General features: G+C 47.0%; 2 protein-coding genes across 14 annotated transcripts in view; both read right to left on the reverse strand.

Annotated features, from left to right (window-relative positions):
• Positions 1-19353, reverse strand: part of Usp49 (ubiquitin specific peptidase 49) — an 81217-nt gene extending 61864 nt beyond the window's left edge. For 2 of the 12 annotated variants that reach the window (XM_040729283.1, XM_040729284.1), the window contains exons 1-2: positions 19218-19353; positions 1779-1860 (exon numbers count right to left, since the gene is read on the reverse strand). The gene's annotated coding sequence lies outside the window, so the exon portion shown is untranslated. Of the gene's footprint in view, positions 1-1778; positions 1861-2164; positions 2573-4744; positions 4806-4992; positions 5265-5315; positions 6253-6616; positions 6700-7070; positions 8573-19217 lie in introns of those variants that run through there. The other 10 variants (XM_040729289.1, XM_040729288.1, XM_040729290.1 and 7 more) reach the window with 10 other exon arrangements.
• On the reverse strand, positions 10719-21826 carry Med20 (mediator complex subunit 20). Of its 2 annotated transcripts, XR_001196621.3 has the most exons (5): positions 21705-21826; positions 19218-19372; positions 14350-14603; positions 11852-12123; positions 10719-11199 (listed from the first exon to the last, which is right to left on the reverse strand). XR_001196621.3 is itself a non-coding variant. In XM_005072384.4 (4 exons), the coding sequence occupies exons 1-4, from the start codon at positions 21716-21718 to the stop codon at positions 11908-11910; spliced, it is 639 nt and encodes a 212-aa protein (XP_005072441.1). In that variant the 5' UTR covers positions 21719-21826; the 3' UTR covers positions 10719-11907. The 2 variants fall into 2 exon arrangements, 1 of the variants encoding a protein (XP_005072441.1); XM_005072384.4 differs by having other exon boundaries at positions 10719-12123.

A 21826-nucleotide genomic window follows, 5' to 3' on the forward strand; every position in this document is an offset into this window, starting at 1 on the left:
CCAGGTGCTGAAATTCCAGGTGTGAACTACCCAACTCACCAAGCTATGTTTCTAATTTTAATGAGTAAATTGATTTCAACAAATGAAAGCAGAGTATTTAGTACATTTTTTAGACAGGCACAAATAAAGAGAAAATATAGAAGAAAATAAAATAGCAATGTTCTGAGCAGATTTTTACTTAGGGATATCTGCACTGAAGCATAACTTCCATTTTTTCTCAAACAGCAATAATCTTTCAACTGAGTACAAAACAGTTTTCCAACTTCAAACGTAGACAGGCAATTTGAAACACAGTAAGGTGCTATAAAATTGGTTTGGAATTGTTGGCTTTGTGAAAACAATTTTGGAATAAGAAATAAGTAAAAGCACGCAGGAGAACCTTGATATAATATGCATATTAGATAGCACCCTTGTGGTGTTGGTCCTCGGTTTACCACTTAAAGAGAGACAGAGGAGGGTGTCAGATGGTGGCAAGTACCTGGAACCCAGAACTGAGGTGAAGGCAGGAGGAGGCTAAGAATTAAAGGTGGGGGGGTGGTCTGTCGGGTGGCACAGGCTTTCAATCCTGGTGGGAGGCAAAGGCAGGTGGGTCTCTGAGGCCAGCCTGGTCTTGAGTGTGAGTTCCAGGACAAACAACCAGGGTTACACAGAGAAACCCTGTCTGGAAACAAACAACAACAACAAAGAATTAAAGGACATCCTTTTCCAAACATAGACAGTTCCAGATTCTAGGTCAATCTGAGCTATATGAAACCCTACCTCAAAAAAAAAAAGAGTGAGGGGTTGTTTCATAACAGACCACAGATCATTTGAAGACTGGCAAAGACCCACCCACTAAGAGGATTAATCTCACCAGTTTAGATCCCTATACACATAAAAAGTCAGACAGGGTGACATTTGTCTATGACTCTAGCACTGGGGAAGCAGAAATGACAGGCCCCTAGAGCTTCCTGACTGGCCAGCCTAGCCTAGTTGATGAAGATAGAATTTAGTGAGAGACCTACTCCCAGAAAGGGATAAGGAGTGAGTGACCGAGGAGGAGCACACACTTACACCTGCACACACAAGATTGGGGAGCTGAGGGCCATCAGTGGTAGAGCACAAGCTTAGTGTACCTGAAGCAGTGAGTACAATCCCCATCATCAAAAAGGAAAGAGTAAATGCACCACTGAGTTAACAATGGACAAAACAGCATTTGTGCTGAAAGACTAGTAATGAACAAACCCGTCTACAGAAACAGGCAAGTCACTTCATCTCAAGGGACACTTCATTTCAATAAAATAAGCAGAGTCCTGCCTCAGGATCACTGTGGGGAGGTGGCTTACAACAGAATATGGCACTAGAGGGTCATGCAGCTCATTTATACCCTCTGTTACCAGTGAATAAGTAAGGGTTTCATTTTTCATTGGCTTGCTTGCCTGCTTGCTTGTTTTTGAGACAATGTCCCACCTTATAATTCAGACTAGCCTGGAACTAGTCCATTAGTCTAGGTGAGGCTCAAACTGCTGGAAATCCTCCTGCCTCAAATTCCTGAATGCTGGAATTACAGGCATGGGTTACTGTACCAGTTAGGGATTTTATAAATACCACAATAAGCAGACTTTTTTTTCTAGAAAAGATTGAGGACAAGGCAAGAATAAATAAATACAAACATAGCATTAAGTGTGTGCTGACTAGAAAAAAAACTTTCTGAAAATAATAAAATGCTAGAAGAAATTACTTCAGGTTGCCTTCTTGTCACTGAAGATTTATAAGAAAATAGGGTGAGTTTCATCTACCTGGGATGATTTAGGTGGGATATTGACTGAAGTTGCAGGGTAAACCCAAGGTCCTTTCAAGGTCTCTTCCCGTCCAAAGACTCTAAGATTAACCAGAAAAAAAATTAATTATGTACAATCTACTCATTCAAACCTAAAAATATTATAAATAAGTTTTATTCTTAGCAAATAAGATAATAACCAAACTAAAAGTTACATTCCATGGACAGCTGGGTGTGGTCGCCAGTGCCCATAGTCCTAGCACTCAAACAGGAAGCAGGAGGACTGCACAACTTTAAGGTTACACTAGACTACACAGTTGGTTTCAGCAGGCTAGGCTGCAGTGTGAGGTTGTATCTCAAAACAAAAACAGAAAACTAGAGACAGCCAGGTGTGGTAGAGCTCACCCTTACTTCCAGCACAGGAGAGGCAGAAGGTGGGTCTCCATGAGTTCACACCAGCCTGGTCTATCTAGTAAGTTCCAGGCCAGCCAGGGATACACAGTGAGACCCTGTTTCAAAACAAAACATTTCTACTTGATGAACAAAAGAAAAGGCAGCTTAAATTTAACATTGGAGTCCTTAATAAGAAATGGTGTCTGTATTAAAAGATCAGCAGGCATAGTGGCCCACCTCTTTAACTCCAGCATAATGGAAACAGACAGAGGCTGATCTCTGTGAGTTAAAGGCTAGCCTGGAGGATATAGCATGTTCCAGACCAGCCAGGGCTACATAGTGAGACCAGTGTCTCATAAGCAGAAAAGATCAAGGCCAGCGGTGGTGGTGCACGCCTTTAATCCCAACACTCAGGAGGAACAGGCAGGTGGATCTCTGTGAGTTCCAGGCCACCCTGATCTATAAAATGAGTTCCAGAACAGTCAAAGCTGTTACACAGAGAAACCCTGTCTCAAAACAAACAAAAACAAAACGAAACAAAAAAAACAGAAAAGATCACCCATTTTCATTCAGTTTTAGACATATGAACTGAAGGCTGAAAGTGTGGCTCCTTGGTAAGAATATTTGCCCAGCATATGTGATGTTCTGGAGTTCACTACTAACACACAGTAACAAACTGAAAGGAAGCAGGGTGAAGGAAGGAAAAAAGAAAAAGGGAGAGAGATCAATGTGAAACAACCATTTATAACAACAAAAGTGTTGTAGCACACTACAGCAGTGTAACAGAAACAAAACAAAGATGCAAACAAACTTCTTTTAACTGAGCTTGTAGTTTGTATTTTCAGACAAACAGGTAAGTAGATCACCTTTTGACAACTGCATCATAAAAATGGCAATGCCTTAAAAAGAGTACAGTCAGCCCAAACACAGCTACGGTGGCTTGTGCACATACCTTGAACCCAGAGTTCAGATTCTAAATTATCCAAGTATGCATGTGTATTTATGTGATGATTCTGATATCCACACATCAAAAGCAAACTTTGCTAATCCTTATTAATGTCAGAAACTTAAGGTTTGCTACTTATGTCAACATCCACCAAATAAAAGCAATCCAAAATCAGACAACTTTGGACAAGAGGGGGAAACTTTCTGTCTTAGAGACAGTGCTAATCCCAGAGAGTGGGTATTTGCCTTTCCTTATGTTTGTTTCAGACAGAACCTCATGTAGCCCAGGCTGGCCCTATACTCACTCATGGCCCTTCTACCTTGGGAGTGCTAGAATGATAGGCATGTACTACCATACAGTTGTAGGGATCAAACCCAGGCCTTCGTGAATGCCAGGCAAGCACTCTACTAGCTGAGCTGCATCCCCAGTCACTAGAATAGGGGTTGTTGAGGTTTGCTGTCTAGCTTTCAGTGCTGAGGCTCCACATGCTAGACAAGTGCTCCATCATCTGCAACACTTGCAACCTCTACAGGACTTCAAGGGGAAAAGGTATCATCGTGTATCTGAATGTACACCCATGAAATAATTTCAAGACTAGGAAGATGGCTCAGTGGTTAAGAGCACTGGCTGATCTTTCCAGAAGACCCAGGTTAGATTCCCAGAACCCACATACAGCTCCCAACTGTCTGTAACACCAGTTCCTGGGGATCTGATTACCTCTTGGGCAGTGCCTCTCTGCAGGCACAAGGCATGCATGTGGCATACAGACATGCATGCATGCAAACAAAGCACCCATACACATAAGACTAAAATAAATTAAAAATCCTCAACAACAGTTTGCATCCTGAATGGGGATTATACATTACCTTTCACGTGATTAAATGCAAGGTAAAATACTCAATAGTCTTAGCTAAATGTAAACACTTTAGAATGAAAATCACTAAAACATACTACCAAGAAAGAATAACCTAAATTTTGTTCCAAATTCTAACCTTCCATTTAATCCCCAAAATGGCCTCATAGGGCCAGGGAGCTGGCTTGCTGCCAAGTCTGACAATCTGAGTTCAATCCCCGTACCTCCATGATGGAGAGAAAAAACCAACTTCTGCAAGTTGTCTCCCACCTCCACATGTGCTCCACACACATACAAATAAACACATTCAAACATTTCAGTTAAAAATAAGTCTTGAGCCGGGCGGTGGTGGCGCACGCTTTTAATCCCAGCACTCGAGAGGCAGAGGCAGGCGGATCTCTGTGAGTTCGAGGCCGGGCTGGACCGACAGCCTCCAAAACAATACAGAGAAACCCTTTCTCGTAAAAACCAAAAAAACAAAAACAAAAAAAAATAAGTCTTACCAATCAAAAGGTTCTAGAGAGTATTAATATGTCCTTCCTAGTCACAATCATGAAATAAAGCAGGCAATCTTCCAGATTGTTTTCATAAAAGGTACTCATAAATGCACTGTGCAATCTAAAAGGTGAGTCCATGGCTCTACAGTCCAACATTCTTCTTTGCAGTCTGCAAAACGGGGAGTAAGTAACTACACAAAAATGCTCCCACACAAAGCTGAGAGCTTGGGAACGCAATGCCCTCAGAGCCTTGACTTCAATCTCCCCTCAAGAAACTTCCCTGGTTGGCTATTCACCTTTCTCTGGATGGCTTCTCCTTATTCTTCAGTCCATGAAAACAACGAAGCAGAAACCTGGCTGATTAATGAAAAACAAAAAGAGTCTTATCTTTCTCCAACCCAGTGGAGCACTCCAACTCGTCAATGGAAAGAAAATGCTGTCCATTAGACACCCTGCCCAGAACTTGACAGGTACAAAAACTCCCACGCCACCCATGCAAACTATCACAGCACACAGGCACTTAGAAAATAAACACAACTCTTACCCTTTAGCACATCAGTGAAATCAAAGGTTTCTAGGCACCTAATGCTGCCACTTTTTCTATTACACAAGGACAGAATCAAGTAAAAATGGGTCTCATCTTTTCAAAGTGGACATGAAAGTGGATTTTCAAGCAATGAAAGATGGAAACTGGATGCAAGACTCCTTGAAGAGAGAAGAAGGTTTCTGGAATTTCCTACTTTTAGGGACAAAAGAACTCACAAAGTCAGTACACATTTCTCTTAACAAAGAACTCCTCTGCTGCACCCCCACCTGGGCCCCTACTTTGCAGGTTTCACCCCTGTTTCTAGGGCCCCTTTCACTCACCATGGTTCCTTCTCTTGTGCATCAAAGGCCTCCACACTGGATGCTCCACTACAGCATTTGTGCCCTGCCCCTTCCAGACCTTCTGGGCACCTCAGGGCAAGCCGCACATTCGGTTCCCACTCCTGAGCGGCCACCACGGTTCTACACCCATCGGGACTCTCCCAGCTTCCCTTCCCTGCCTCCCCATTCCATCCTTCAAATTGCAGGGCCCACCTCTTCCTTGCTCATCTCCTCAGGCTGCTTTTCAGTCAGTCTCTGCTCTCCACTATCTTTCCCTTGCTGAACCTCTTCACTAAACAATTCCCCAGCCTCCCTGTCCGCGAGCACTGTAATTCCTGACACCCCCTTCTAGCGTCCTTTCAGCTTTTTCTTTTTCTCCCAGGACTGTCCTATTAACGCCCAGCTCTCAGCTCGCTTTCCTCCAGTCTTTCACAAATGCTCCAATTTCTGACTCCACCTGGTTGCAATCCAGGTCTCCTTCTGTCTCCCTCACTCTGCAGAATTTACACCCATCACCCAGCTATTGACCTCCACCTTGCGGATCCCACCCCAGCGGATCCCAGCCCATCAGCTCAGCCCTGGCTCGGCACTAGTTCACACCCTTGTCACGTCTGGCTCTTAATCACTCTCTCCTACTCCCAACTATTACGCGGTTCTGCTCCTTGTCTTCCGTTTGCAACTCTTCTGCCCCTGGTACCCCTCACCCCAACACCACCCACCTGCCAAGCCTTGCCTCTTCCAGACCCCTGCTCCTAGCCCTGACCCCGGATCCCTCTTCCCAGCCCCGGGCTCCCTAACCTCATCCCGGGGCCAGCCCGGGCTTCCTTTTCACTCCTCTTGAACCCTTCTAACCCGTCCTCCTAATGCTCAACTCAAACTCAGCGACCGCTCCCCCCGCAGTCTGCCTTCCCCTCTCCCCTCAAGGCTTTCACCTCAGAGCCCAGACGTCGCCCACCCCGCCAAAACGCGCAACGCCCGCGCGCCGGGGCTCGCGCCTTCGCTGTCGCCGCCCGCCGTCCCCGCCCCGGGCGCCCCAGGCCCGCCGGCGTCGCGGTCCCGCCCCCTGCCGCCGCTCCTCCCGCCCGCCAGGCGCGCGCCGCCTTTGTCGCCCCTCACCCGGTGTGTGAGGGGATTTTTTTTTTCTCCTTTAAAAGGGGAGGGCCGGCATGCCGGGGCCGGGCGACCCGCCTCCGAATGTCGGCGCGGGTTCCCGGCCACCGCGGCCCCCCACGCCCCCCGGGCCGCCCCCTCGGCCGCTCCGCCGGCCCTCCGCCCCCTCCCCAAGCCCCCCCTCTATTTACCGCCATCATCAGCACGCGCGAGCTGTCACCAGGGCGAAGAGACCAGCGAGCAGACCACGCCCCCTGCAGCCCATTGGTCCTCCGGCCGGAGCCCCGCCTCCAGGGCCCCGCATTGCGCCAACGGCGCGCCTCCCGGCCGCGACCCCTGGCCTCCGCGCCCTCTCCGCGGGTTCGCGCCGCGGGCACCAAGTTTCGGGTCAGCCGCGACCGCGCGGCCGACGGCCAGCCGGTGTGAGAGGGCAGGCGCGGAGTAGCGCGGGAGAGTCGCCGGCAAAGTTTGGTTGAGCCACAAGAGGATACAGAAGATTTCTAGACAAAGAGACTCTTAAAGGTGCAGAGTCTAGTGTCTGGCCCTCCTCCTTAAAGGGCCAGGCTCTCTCCCTTGCACCACCCCCCTTCTTCCCCGGGATTCGTAAAGGAATTCTGCACGAGTTGCGCTTACTCTGAGGCTTACCTTTAATGTCTCACCGCTTCAAAGAGGCCTTTTCCACTCCTGCTTGTTTTGGGGGTTTGTTATATTCTCTACGGTGCAGCGGCAGCCAGCGAACCATGGAGTTTCCCGAGGCAGCGTTTGCAAAAGTTACTCTTGGCGCCCAGACAAGCACACACGTGTGGACTTTTGCCACTGATGACCCAAGCGGGATTCAGCTGTTCTATGAAAATCCTCTTCAATGGGAGGATTTTGATCGTTGCCCCCAAATGGGGACTGGGAAATAAATCAGACCGAGGGAAGAGTGGACCTAAGGACTTCCGAGAAGGATGAAGTCCACACTGAAACAGAAAGGAAAGACTCCCTTGCAAGGTAAGCAAGCTTCGTGGGCACATTGTCCTCACAGACCTTGCGGGGAAGGATTCCTCCAAATAAAACAGGGTTACAACACCCAAGACAAGGCCAAGGCGGGTAAAGACATTTTTAGTTTAAGAAAAACAAAAAAATAAAAATAAATTATTTATTATATACTACAGTGGTTCAAGGCTTTGCGTCTGTAAATATGAAATAAGGAAGCAAAAATGGCAAAGATTAAAAAATAAAGACGATCCGGACGTTGGTGGCACATGCCTTTAATCCCAGCACTCGGGAGGCAGAGGTGGGTGGATCTCAGTGAGTTTGAGGCCAGCCTGGTCTACAGAGTGAGTTCCAGCACAGCCTCCAAGGCCACAGAAAAACCCTGTCTCGAAAAACAGATACAAAACAACAACAACAAAATAATAACCCTGAACATGGTAATCAAAGCAATCAGGAGGCAGAGACAGGAAGATGGCATTAAGTTCTTAAGACTCTATAGGCGCGTGGTGATTCCGGGATTTTTAGGTAACAAGACCCTGCCTCTAATGTACATAGGAGGAGAGCCCCTCCTGGGAGAGGACTGGGGCCAGGTTCAGGTCCCATGGTGGAGGCATGTTAACAGCTCTTTATGGAATTCTAAATTGTAGCTCCTTAAGTGACTGTAATAATAAAAATGTTACAGCTGCTTTTCCCAGTTCCCAACAGCTTTCTTGGAGAAGGCGGCTAAGTATCTTACTCAGGGTTCCTGACAAGGTGCTTTCCTGAGTGAGGGATCTGGAAGCCACTCAGATCCCTGTAAGGAAGTTTCGTGGTGCTCAGAATAGCTAGGAGGAAACAGCCCCACCACTGTGAGCACACGTACACCTGCGGTTCCTGAAGTCTGTGCTACCAGGGGCGTGCACGGGATCTGAAGAGCCTTTCAGAGGCTCTCTGAGACCCAAACCAGTTTTAAGATAGCACTGGAAGTACTGGGTCTCTGCTGTGGGATGTCACTTGCCCTGATACTAAAGGACTAGGGACAAGCATGACGGCTCAGTGGGTAAATGCACTTGCTGCTAAGCCTGTCTTTCCCGTCCCATCCCCTGGGTGCACATAGAAGAAGAGGACAGGCTCCTGCAAGCTGACCTCTGACCTCACACGATGAACACAACACACACACCACACACACACCCACTCACACCACATGAACCCACACACACCCACACGACAGACACACACACTCACACCACACACACACTCACACCACACACACACTCACATCACGTGAACCCCCCACACACACACACACGACAGACACACACAGGATCTAAGGTTAATGCCGGCAAGATGGCTCAGCCTATGCAGCACTTACCAAGCCTGACAACCTGGATTTGATTCAGGGACTGCTCAGAGGAGAACTAATTCCCAGACATTGTCCTCTCCCAGCCACATGCGTGTGCCTAGTATTACAGCTATCTGTCTCCCCGTCAGCTAGCCCCTAAGCCAACATTCTCATCCCTTGACTGGAACCCAGCACACCTGTCACAACCCCAGCCTTGTCTTTCCTACACACCAAAAGACTGCCACTGTTAAATTCAGCTCCAGCACAATCCACACATTGTAAGCACACTCTGCACATTTTCCTTTTGAGGTACTTAGTGTGTGTGTGCATGCACACACGAGTGTGCATATTAGGGGGAAAAGCACACACCGCATGGTACACCCACACCTGGTGAACAGCCAACTCCAGTTCTCTTCCCACCTCACTTGGACTGAGCCCCAACACTTGGCTGGAGTGCAAGAACCTTTACCTGCCAAGCCACCTTGCAGGCCTTGAATTCTCTCACTTTTGATTTCTGAAGACAGTGTCTATGTAGTCCTGACCATGCTGGCACTCACTACGTATACCAGACTGGCCTCAAACTCCTGTCTCTACCTCCTGAGTGCTGGGATTAAAGGTGTGCTGGGCTAAAGTCTCTTTAATGGACTCCAAAGAAAGTTCAGTATAATTTAACCCTTAAAAATGAGCCTATATGCAGGTAGAGAGATGGCTCAGAGTGTGTGCACTTCTCTTCTAGAGGAACCCAATTCAGTTCCCAGCATCCATGTCAAAAGGCTCACAACTGTTTATAATTCCAGTTCCAGGGGATCCAGTGACCCCTTCTGGCTTCCTCAAGCATTACACTTACATCCACACAACCACACACACACACACACACACATACACACACTTTTTAAAATATTTTAAAGTTAGCCTTGCTATGTGATAGGGCCTGGGTGACTAAGCTGGAAAATGAAACAATGCGAGAAAATCAAGAATCTTTGCTTTGGAACTGAGGAGACAGCTCAGTCAGTGAAGTGCTTGCCCGGCGCATGAGCACCCAAGTTCAAGTCCCAGAACCCAGGTGAAGAGGCAAGTGCAGAGGACTCTCTGTGGAATCTCAGCAGACCTCTGAGGCTTGCTGGCCACCAGCCTGGCTGAATCATAGCCTCAGGTTCTAGAATGTATAAAATGATAATCATTCCCCCTTCCCCTTAAGTTTATACAAATAATCCTAACGTTCACACAACTTGAACCTTCAGGAAGTTATGTAATGACAACTGTGACCTACAGTATTCTAAGGAGTCCCATCCAGACTGGCACATGAAAGCCAGATGACACACCAGCCTTCTCAGCAGTCACAGTCCAGTCTGCCGCCTCTGCCAGCAGAGCCATTATCAGGTGTTGTGTTAGCCAGATTCCTTCAGTGTGGTTTCCATTAACTGACAAGGATGAAGCAAAGTACCCATGTAGCAGTTCTTCAAGCTTGATCTCATGTCACTAGGTTTAAAGCCAGCCAAGTGTGAGCTGCTCAAATGGAGAAGAAGCAAATGTAGGGACTGAAGAGACAGCCTAGTAGTTAAGAGCACTTGCTGCTCTTACAGAAGGTCTGATTAAGTTCCCAGCACCTACATCTGCCTGTGACACCATATCCAGGAAATCTGATGCCCTCTTCTGGCCCCCAGGGACACTGCATGCATACACACAAAATCTTAAAAAAAAAAAAAAAAGACCAAAACACTAAAATGCAGAATACAGAAATGTGCAAGCAAGCCAACTACAACTAACAAGATGCTGGCTGTGTGCTTCTCTTTATCTCTTAGAAGCTGAAGCGCCTCTTATGTGGGAGCCTAGAGTGTTTGTTTACCGCATTTAACTTCTGTGTTTTCAGGGGTATGTATGTTCAAAACTCTGCCTGCACACTGTCTCATCCACAAAAGATTTGAGACAACCTATAAAGAGTATAAAGTAGATACACTGCAGCAAGATCAAATATGGAACAGAAGGCCAAAATGTTCATATTTGTAGATTTTATTGTGACACCTAAGACACACCTAAATTTTAAAGTGCAAAAATAAACACTAAAACAAAAGCAAAGGGAAGCAACAGTGAACAATGTGGACAACAGACCCTGCTGCAGCCAGGCAGGTATGCTGAGCTTTTCCTGCCAGCCAAAGCAGCACCTCACAGCTGCTGTAGGAACATGCTCTGGAGCGTCTGCTTGGCTGTCCTCAGAGGATAGCGTCCTTGGTGACACACCTCACTTTGTATATTAGCAATTTTCCCAATCCTATCTGTGTGCATCTCAAATGGTAGCCTGGTTCACTGTTTCCGGAGCAGGTGTGAGGCAGGTAAGCAATGGTATCAGTGAAAAGTGTGACAAGAAGACCGTCAACAAACAAGTGTTGAGTCAGGAAAGCATGCCCGCAGTGATGTGAGCAACCGTCTCTCTGCTCAGTGGACTGTGAACGTGGAGTCAACAAGTGTGCTTACATCCTGTGGTAAGAAAAACATTGGGGCGACCAAACATTAAGACATAAGGAGCCTGTTCGTGCTAACCCAAGAGTTAATTCTGCCCTGGGGAACTGACTGCCTCTGAACTATTAGGTAAGTAATAAAATCTGCAGTAAGAGCCCCGTGATTTGGCTTTGCTACAGTTTAGCCTATGGGTTCACACAATTCAAACCAGAAAGGGAAACTTTCAGAGTCCAAAGGATGAAAGCAACACTCTCACTGACTTGGTTCTCAAATTACTGCAGCCAACAGGCTAGAAATCAAGAGCAATCCAGTCATGTCACCCAACCATCTCTAGAAGAGGCCAGCCACATCCTCAAACTAAAGGGGGCCCCACCCAGCACAGCCACACTGCACAATGTGGCCTATACCAAACCCTCAGGAGCTGGGGACACATACTGTTTTTACCTTCAGTGCTGGCAGAGACAACCCTGTCCCACGTTTACCCTACAGCAGGAAAGCCCAAGCTTCTCCATTCTTAACAATTACCATTCTTGAGGACAAGCCAAGTCCAGTTAAGGCATGAAGTAAAAAACAGCTGTGATGGGGTCAGGAGGGGAGTCCAGAGTTCCAGAACATAAGCTACAGCTGGTAACCAGCTGGGGCCAGAGGCCCAGGACCCTGAGTACAGCACCTGTTCCTCCTGGCAGTACCCTGGTGTCAGCTCAGAAGGTGGGCAGCTGCCAGTCACTAACGAATCCCAGCCACTGGCACTTGCTGCTGTTTTCGGATCTTGTTGAAGAGTTCCATGTACTGTATCATGGTATCTGCTGGCCCATACACAGCATCGTGTCTATTCCCAAACACTGGGGGGGCCCCTGGTGTGTGGCTACCAAGAAAACTCTGTAGGAACTCCAGCAGGAGGCTCCAGCAGTCACTAGCCACCACACAAGGGCCATACTCCACCTGGGACACAAGAACAGACAGCAAGGGTAAGGACAAGGATGAGGCTTGTGTCTCTCTTCTCTCCCGCCTCCTGCCACTGCTATCACTGAAAGTCACAACTGAAAAGATTTAGAGAATCTTGGCCCTGGAGGTTCCTTAAAAAAACAAACCCGCCATTAGGTCCTTTTCTGAGCTCCCCAGACTCACTTTCCTCTTTTTACTTTGTGGCAGGATCTAACCGTGCAGCTCAAGCTGGCCTCAAACTCAGAATCCTCTGGCCTCTACCTCATAAGTGCTGAGACAGGAGGCATGCACCAGCTCTCCCAGCCTTGGAGCTCCTTACTCTATACATTGCTTTACAGGAATGTCACAACTACAGTCAGGTCCCTCGACAGCCAAATGCCTTTCACAGCACTTTTTCTTTCTTTCTTTCTTTCTTTCCTTCTTCTTCTTCTTTTTTTTTTTTTTTTTTTTTTTTTTTTTTGCTTGAGACAGGATTTCCCTGTGTGGCTTTGGAACCTGTCCTGGAACTAGCTCTTGTAGACCAGGTTGGAACTCACAGAGATCCGCCTGCCTCCTGACTGCTGGAACTAAAGGCGTGCGCCACCACTGCCCGTGTGACACCACCGGCCAGCTTTTCTTCCTTTCAGAGCATTTCTCTTTCTTTTCTTCTTCTTCTTTTTTTTTTTTTTTTTTTTTTGTTGTTGTTTTCGAGACAGGGTTTCTCTGTGCAGCCCTGGTTGTCCTGGAACTTGCTCTGTAGAGCAGGCTAGCCTGGAACTCAAGGGACTCATCAGTCTCTACCTCCTGAGTGTTGGGATTAAGGGCATGCCACCACTGCCTGGCTGCTATTTCTAAACTAGCTTCTAAAAAGTGTGTTTCAGCTTTGCTTGCTTACTAAATGATGCATTTCAAAAGATAGGCCCTGCAAGCTTATGTCTGTTTTATCTTGTTTTTTAAATCTCAGCTAATCTAGACACAGGATAGGCTAAAGCTATCTACCACCACATTCCCCATACACCACCTTCAATCCATACATATTTAGGTTCAAAGATGGAAGCTATCAGTCAATAAAGATGCTTGCCACCAAACCTGATAACCTGAGTTCAATCCCCAGGGCCCTCATGGTAGGAAGAAAGAACTGATTGCTCTGATATCCACACATGTGCTGTGCATACATACACCTACACCCATAGTAAATAAATGTAGCATTTTTTTTGACTAACAACTAGATGAAGGCATCTCATCTGCATATTGTTTTCCACCATGAAAATTGGCAAATGCTAAAAAGAAAGTATAGTTTTGTTCCACAGCTCTGAAGGCCTCTCCTAAGACATACTAAGAAGGGGGATACAGGCACATGACTGACATCCCTTCTTGGGAAGGGTGGTTGGTGTCTCTATCATTACTCCCCTGCTTTCCTGGACTACACCTGCCGCTTTCCAGCAGGTAAGCCTCTCTAAGCTTCTGACTTGATGTGAACCCTCCAGTCCTAAGCCAGAGGCTGAGCGGCTAAAGAAAAGATAAAAACCCTAGAGAGGTGCTGGAGAGATGCTCAGCAGTTAAATCACTTGTTGCTCTTGGGACTGGGGTTGGTTCCTAGCACCCACATGGTGACTAACAACTTTAAAAAGTCTTTGACTCCAATTCCAGGGCATCAATCAAATGTCCTCTTCTGGTTTCTGTGTGCACTGCACACATGTGGTACACAGACATACACACAGGCAAAACATCCATACCCACAAAAAATAAATCTAAAAGCTTTCTTAGAGAAACAAGCATGGTGGCTCACTCCTATAATCCCAGCACTTTGTAGGCTGAGATAGAAGGGTTACATGAATTCATGACCAGGCTAGACCAAGACTCCTCTCTCTCAGACCTGCTCTGCGTCTTCAGCACCACAAAAACAGGCATGGTGAAATACACCTGTAATCCTAGCACTCAGGAGGTGAAGCCAAATGAGGCTGGCTTAAATAAATAAACAACATAAGTAAGAGGCTGGACATAGTGGTACACTCCACAATTTCAAGTGCTTGTGGGTAGAAACAGGAGGACCATAAATTTACCATCATTGGCTACACAGTAAATTCAAGGCCTGAGACATGAGTCTGCCCCCCTTCACCCCCACGCCACACAAAAGAACCCTGTAGTAGAGGCAGGAGAGATACTGACTAGGGTGGGGAAAATTCCAGAATCCTTACTGTGCAGCCCATAGCATATTCTGCTTGTCCTTCACCAAGGTCTTACCTCCACAGAGATGCCACGGGCACTGGGCCCCATTGTGACTGTGCCCACCTTCACCAGGAAGTCACAGTACTGGTACCGAGGACCCCGGGTCTCAATCTTGCTGGCCTTGGCACTCTGGAAAAAGCCCTTGAGCTTTACCATGAGCACATCGAAGTTGGTGTCAGCAATAAGGCAAGGCCCATTCTCAAAGAGGGCAAAGCAGCTCAGGGGGTACTCGGAGTTATGCATCACGTACATCAGCTTCCCAGCCTGGCCTGCAAGGGACAGACGGCCCACTCAAGGTCAGGACGTTAGTCAACACACCCCAGGATAGGTCAAGTGCAGCAAACAAGACCAGCTGGCAGTTGGTACCCTGGCATTCTGACAAGGGAAAGGATCCTCAAATGCTATCCTTCTCCAGAGAAGCCAGGCATCACACAAACAGGCTAAGCACACCTGAAGAGCACCAGGGGATGCTCGGTGTTGAGAACAGGTGTGTGGTGAGTTCACAGGTGGCTACTTTATCATAATGATTAGTAATCCATACAGAGACTCTGTTCTACCTCATCATCTGTAATAAATAAAACTAAGGGCTGGTGGTGTTGCTTGGCAATAGGTACTGGTCTAGCCCTAAGTTGCAGCCCCAAAACCTCAAATATAAAAGTAAAACAGAAGCAACAAATCTGTTATATCTCTTTGGACCTCAGCTAATGCCTCCTTTGACATCAAAATGCTTTCACGGAAGCTTTGGAACAGGGAGCCTGTGAACATTACACAAGCACTAAGGCCACAACTAAGCTGAGCTAAGTTTTTCTGCTATGCCTTAAAAAGCTAGCAGTTGTTTGCAAATATTAGTGGACCACTAGGAAAGCAAGTATACCATGAAGGAACTTGGGCTCTAGGACCTGAAGCTGTGCTTCCATCTGTCAAATGTACTTAGGATGTACTATTGTTCTACTTGGTTAGATTTGGTTTGGCTTTTTCTTTTCTAAGTTTATTTTTATTTTATGCTCACTGGTGATTTGCCTTCATGTGTGTGGTATGGGGTGTGGAATCGTGGAATCACAGACGAGTGTGAGCTGCCATGTGGGTGCCAGGTTGTGGGTTTCTCCCTGCTTATCTCCTGCTTCTGCCCAGTTACCTCACTTCCGCCAGTCTGTACAGACCTCTATGGTTAGCTAGTAGCAAGCGCCATTCTCTGATCTTCAGACAAGCTTTATTTGTACAAGCAAGATATCACCAAACCAGGTCCTCTGGAAGAGCAGCCAATGCTCTTAATGGCTGAACCATCTCTCCAGCTACCCCCTCCCTTTTCTTTTTTTTGTTTTTAGAGACAGGGTTTATCTGCGTGGCCCTGGCTGTCCTTGAACCCCTGGAACTCACTTTGTAGACCAGGCTGGCCTTGAACTCACAGATTCCCCTGCCTCTGCCTCTCAATTGCTGGAATTAAAGACATGCATCACCACCACTTAGCTTGGTTTGTTTTTTTTAAACAGGGTCTTGCTACATAACCCAGAAAAACCTGGAATGTGACTGCAACTTTAATGCTGGAATTACAAGAGTTTGCTACCAAAGCTGGCTTGATTTCCTTGTCACTTATTGGGTGGTGCCAGAGATAGATCCCAGAGTCTTGCACACGCTAAATTAATGCTCTCCACTGAACAGCCCAGCCCACTCACTGACTCTACTGGTTTTCTAGACCCCTTTTCTTCAAAGGCAGGGTATTAATATTAACTTTGTATCTCTGGATAGTCTGGAATCCACTCTGAAGACCAGGCTGACCTAAAACTCAGAGATCCACCTGCTTCCCAAGTGCTGGGATTAAAGGTGTGCCCCACCATGCCTGGCTTACACCTGACTTTTAAACTGGGTTCTAAGGATCCAAACTCAAATGCTCATGCTTGCAAGGTAAGAAGTTTACCAATGAGGTCATCTCTCTGCCCCCCAATTTATTTTTAAATTTAATTTATGTTGTGGGGCAGGGACACATGGCATGTGCATGATTCAGGAGGGCACTTGGGAGAATCTGTTGTCTCCTTCCACCATGTGGGTCCTGGGGATAAACTCAGTGTCAGACTCACAGGCAAACACTTTTACCTGCTACACTGTCTTGTCAAAACCCCCTCAAAAAAAAAAAAACTTTTTAAAAGAAGGTAAAGAGTCTACAACATAAAACAAAAGTGGTTCAAGCCTGTAATGCTAGCACTGGAGGGGCCGAGGTTGGGGCTGGGAAGAGCTACAAAAGGAACCCTGGTCTCTAAATAAACACACATTGTAGTTCATGTATACTCAGGAGGCCTAGGCGGTAGAATGGGCTACACAGAAAGACCCTGTCTCAAAAAGGCAATAGGGCTGGGAAGATAACTCAGTGAGAGCCTAAGTTCTACCCCAGCTCCCAAGTAAAAGCCTGGAAGGCTGCACATGCCTGTGACCACAGCACTGGGAGCAGAAACTGACGGATCCTGAGAGGTCAGTGGCCAGTTAGCTATGGAAAATGGAGAGCTTCCAGTTCAGTGAGAGGTCCTGTCTCAAGGCAATGCCACAGAAGAAACCACCCCACATCCAACACCCTTCTCTAGCCTTCACAGATGTGGGCACACACAAGCTCTTCTACCCACACTCAGGGGCTTGCCCACTGCCCCCCACACACACACCAAAATAAACACACACACACACACACACACACACACACACACACACACACACACACACACACACGAATGAATGATGAATGAATAAAAAGGGTCTGGTTAGACAGTCGATGGTGGCACAAGCCTTTAATCCCTGCACATGGGAGGCAGAGGCAGGAGGATCTCTGTGAGTTCGAGATTAGCCTGGTCTACAGAGGGAGTTCCAGAACAGCCTCCAAAACAATACAGAGAAACCCTGTCTCGAAAAATCAAAAAAAGGGGTGGGGAGGAGTCTGGTAATGATAGTCCTTGCCCAGCATGCACGAAGACCTGGGTTCTATTCCCAGTACCACATAAACTGGATGTGGTAATGTACACCTAAGATCCTAGCACTGGAGAAGTAGAAGCAGAAGGATGAGAAACAAGCTACAAAGCAAGTTCAAAGCTAGCCTGAGCTACAGAAAGCCTCATCTCAAAAACCTAACTAATTAACACAAAATAAAAATTTAGAGTGTGATTACCTGAAAGGGACCAGACATCTGAGACTTCAGCATAAGAAAAGATCAAAGGAAAAGCAAGACTTGAAGAAGGAAGTGGAGGAGTACTTCCACCCCATGGGGCAGGGAAGATGAGATTCTAGCAGGATTAAGAGTAACAAGAGGCAGTCGAGATGGCTCAGCAGTTCTGAGCACATACTGTTCTGTCAGAAGACTAGAGTTGAGATCTTACACCCACACTGGGCTGCCCATAAGTGCCTGTAACTTTAGCTCCAAGGGATCCTACACTCCCTGCTGGCCTCCATGGGCATCCAGCTACACAAATAAAACAAAGCTGGGTATAGTGGGGCACTTCTTTAATCTCAGCACTTGGGAAGCAGAGGTAGGTAGATCTCTGTGAGTTCAAGGCCACCCTGGCCTACATAGTGAATTCCAGAACATCGAGGGCTACATAGTGAGACCCTGTTACAAAAAAAACAAACAAATACAGTAAAATAAATCCTTTGTTTAAAAAGTTAGTGATGGGGGCTGGGGAGATGGCTCAGAGGTTAAGAGCACTGCCTGTTCTTCCAGAGGACCTGAGTTCAGTTTTCAGCAACCACATGGTGGCTCACTATCATCTATAATGGATCTGATATCTTCTTCTGGTGTGCAGGAATGCAAGCAGGTAGAACACTGTATATACAATAAATAAATAAATCTTTTGTTTTAAAGTTAGCGATGGATAGAGGGGAAAGATGGCAGGAGTTGGGGAGTTGGCTGCTTCCCTGTATTGCACTGGCCTCTCTGCTGCCACCTGCTGAATTTAGCAGGCTCTGCACCGAACCATCTATCTGCACTGCCAAGTCACACCTTTCATCTCTCTTAAAATTCAGTTAGTAAAAAAAAAAGCAGAAAAAAGAAAACAAAATCCAGTTAGTAGCATGTGAGAACTCGAGTCACTCTAAGCTGATCTTATTCTGTTCTCAGGTCTACATACTGTAATTACATATCTGATTCATACTACATGAAGCTGCACTGCCTTGAAATTTTAAAAAGCAGCTAAGGACTTTGTGTGAATAGAAAAGGGAGTTGCTGGGGATTGAACTCAGGGCCTTATATTACACATGCTATGCAAATGCTCAACCACTGAGCTATAACATCAGCTCTTAGGATATTGTTTTTCATAGTTTACTTTGGTTTTGTGTGTGTATCTGTTTTGCTTTTCATGTATGTTGGCGTACTACTTGCACACAGGTGTCCACAGAGGGCATTGGGCATCGGATCCCCTGAGTCTGGAGTTAAAAAGGTTGTGAGCTGCCATGTGGGTGCTGAGAATCACATCTGCTCCTCTAGAAGAGCAGCCAATGCTCTCAACTGATGAACTATCACCTTAGCCCCAACACTATTCTTTCCTACAGAAAACACTTCTGGTTGTTGTGGACAATTTTTGTTTCCCAAGAAAGGTTCTCACTCTCTAGCCCAGGCTGGCCTTGAACCCAAGTTCAGTTCCCAGTACCCAAAACTCCAGGGGATCTGACACCACTAGCCTCTATAGGCACCTGCACGCATGCGTACATATCGACACACAGGAACACGAGTGCACATGCTCTCGAGGGCGCACGTGCACACGCGCGCGCACACACACACACTTACAACATTTTTAATTATACAAAGTAGGTTCAAACTGCAATCTGACCACCACAAATAGATGCCAATGACTATGAATATGTGTGGGACTCCAAGCCACGGTCCAACCATCTGCTCACAGTCATCTACTGACCTTGGCTGCCCAGGGTAGAGGCAGCTGTATGGTAAGTCTCACAGTCCACACAAAATGTTCCTTGTTTCTCTGCCCCAAGCATCTCCAATTTTCTGGTGAGGAGCTCCACCGTCTGCTGGACACTCTTGCCCTCAGCCACAGGCATCTGGGACACACTGAAAAACAGAGAACCAAGTCAGCAGTGTCCAGAGACAAACATGCTCTGGCTGAGCCACTCATTCCCAAACAGTTACCGGATCAACGGGGCTAGGAGTTACTTTAGACAACACTAACTCTGATCCCTGCCCCTTAAACTGAGAAAGAAAGAGGCCCACAGACCCCAAGAGTTCCTCCAACTGGCAGAGCACAGGTCTTAAGTGTCTCACACAGGGGCATGACACTTTCTACCACATCAGCATTCCCAAGTAAGGCACATGTGCCAACATTAAGTGTTGAGTCCAAGTGGTACACACTGCACACAGTATCACTGAGTTGTATGGTGAGCGTGATTGATGGTGTACATGCCAACCTGACAGGACCCACAATCACTGGTTATTTGTGTAAGACAGGGTCTCACGGTGCAGCCAAAGCTGATCTGCAGTTCACTGCACTACCCCGAGCTGACCTCAGTCTCTTAGCAATCCTTCTGTGTCGGCCTCCAAGGTGCTGGAATTATAGGGGTACACTTGCTGAGACCTGTTTCTTAAACAAACTCCTGACCCTGTCTGTGAGCTTCTTATTTAACTAATTGAGTGTGGATAAAACAGCTGAGCAGGACATCCCCACACACCTCCTGACTATGGACACAATGGACCAGCTACCTCATGCTATTTTGGCTCAAATAGTGAGCCAAAATAAACCCTATCATACGCTGCTTTTGTCAGGTGTTGAGCCCCAGGAGGCTGGTGAATAATGTTCTGGACACTGTGGACAGAACTTTCCCACTATCACAGAGTTCCATTTAAAGGCACTAAGAACAAAGAGAAGGCATTCCTTGAGTGCATAAGCCTACAAAAAGAGACACAAGAGTCGTTTCAAGGACTTCAATCATTTTCCAGGTGCCCACCCCCATGGAGTGGTGGGCAATTATTGTCAAGCACCAGCAATGTACAAGATCTGAAAGCCTTCAGATGATTTTTTCCCTTTTCTTTGAGTTGTTGTTGTTTTGTTGGGTGGGGGTGAGACAGAGTCTCAAAGTTCTAGCTGTCCTGGAACTCACTCTGTAGACCAGGCTGGCCTTGAACTCTGAGATCCACCTGCCGCTGCCTCCCGAGTGCCTCTTCTGTACTCTTCTAACCATTCTCCTACACTGCCTCTAGGGATGTCATGGCCTGCTAATACTTATTAAACTTTATTTACTTATTTTGTTTCTTGGGACAGGGCTGCTCTGAGTAGCCCTGAAACCCAATTTGTAGACCAGGTTCAAGGCTAGCCTTTAACTCAGAAATCTGTCTGCCTCTCTGCTTCCTGAGTACTGGCATTAAAGACAAAGCCACAGCAACCGGTAAGGTAGCAATCTGCTAAAATGTTTTAAAGTGTTTTTAAAGAGACTGTTTGTTGGCGACTGGGAACTCACACTGCAGTCATTGCTGATCTGGAATTCAATACATTAGCCCCAGCTGACCTCACACTTTTATGGAGTCTTCTGCAGCTCAGCCTCCCACTTGCTGGAATTACAGAAGCGCACTTAGCTAAGACCTATTACATGATCAATAAATAACAACACAGATGGTTCTTAAATGGATTAAAAGTCAAGACTTTTCCCAAACTACTGTGTTTTAAAAACTCTGTCTTACTTTACCATCAATCAGCTAAAGAAATCTATTAAGCCGGGCGGTGGTGGCGCACGCTTTTAATCCCAGCACTCGAGAGGCAGAGGCAGGCGGATCTCTGTGAGTTCGAGGCCGGGTTGGACCGACAGCCTCCAAAACAATACAGAGAAACCCTGTCTCGTAAAAAAACAACAAAAAAAAAAACAACCAAAACTGACTCAAACATGTAGGAAGAGGTTCCTGAATGGTTAATGTGCCTGGAACCCCGACCTCCAAATCCCCCAAAAGCTCCCTATCCCCTCCCTCTGACATTAGACCCAATATCTTGAAGTCACCAAATTAAAGCCAGGCTGTTACTACTGCACGCACCATGTAAAAGTCACTTTCTCCTAGACGCCCCCCCCGCCCCTTTTATCGCTGCCTGCAAATAATTCCTAGTGCGAAACCGCATTCCCAACTTTTAGGGCCTCCTCGCGACACTATGGCCTCACGGACAGGAAGAAGTACCAAGAAAAAGGAGGTACGACTCCTGGCGGGTTCTTGGAATGAAGCGTTAGCTTTGCCAAAAGGATGCGTCTGGGGAGGAAGAAGCACCACACGGCGCCCCTCGCTCCATCCAACTCCACCCGAGGGCATCTTTGTCAGCCCGCGGGGGACCGAGAGATTTCCGTCCCGACCCCCTCCCGGGGACTTCACGACCCCAAGCTCCGCCCCACAAAAGCCTCTGCAGTCCTACCAAGTCACTCCCATAGCGCAGGGCCAAAAAGGTGGCACTTCCAAACACTCGACCTCAAGAGAACCAGAGGCCCACAGGAGGTGTAGCCACCTAAGGCCGGAGGCAGGCGTAGAACCGGTTCC

The sequence above is a fragment of the Mesocricetus auratus genome, unplaced genomic scaffold, assembly GCF_017639785.1.
Source record: "Mesocricetus auratus isolate SY011 unplaced genomic scaffold, BCM_Maur_2.0 Super-Scaffold_100021, whole genome shotgun sequence".
In the NCBI taxonomy this organism is placed as follows: Eukaryota; Metazoa; Chordata; class Mammalia; order Rodentia; family Cricetidae; genus Mesocricetus; species Mesocricetus auratus.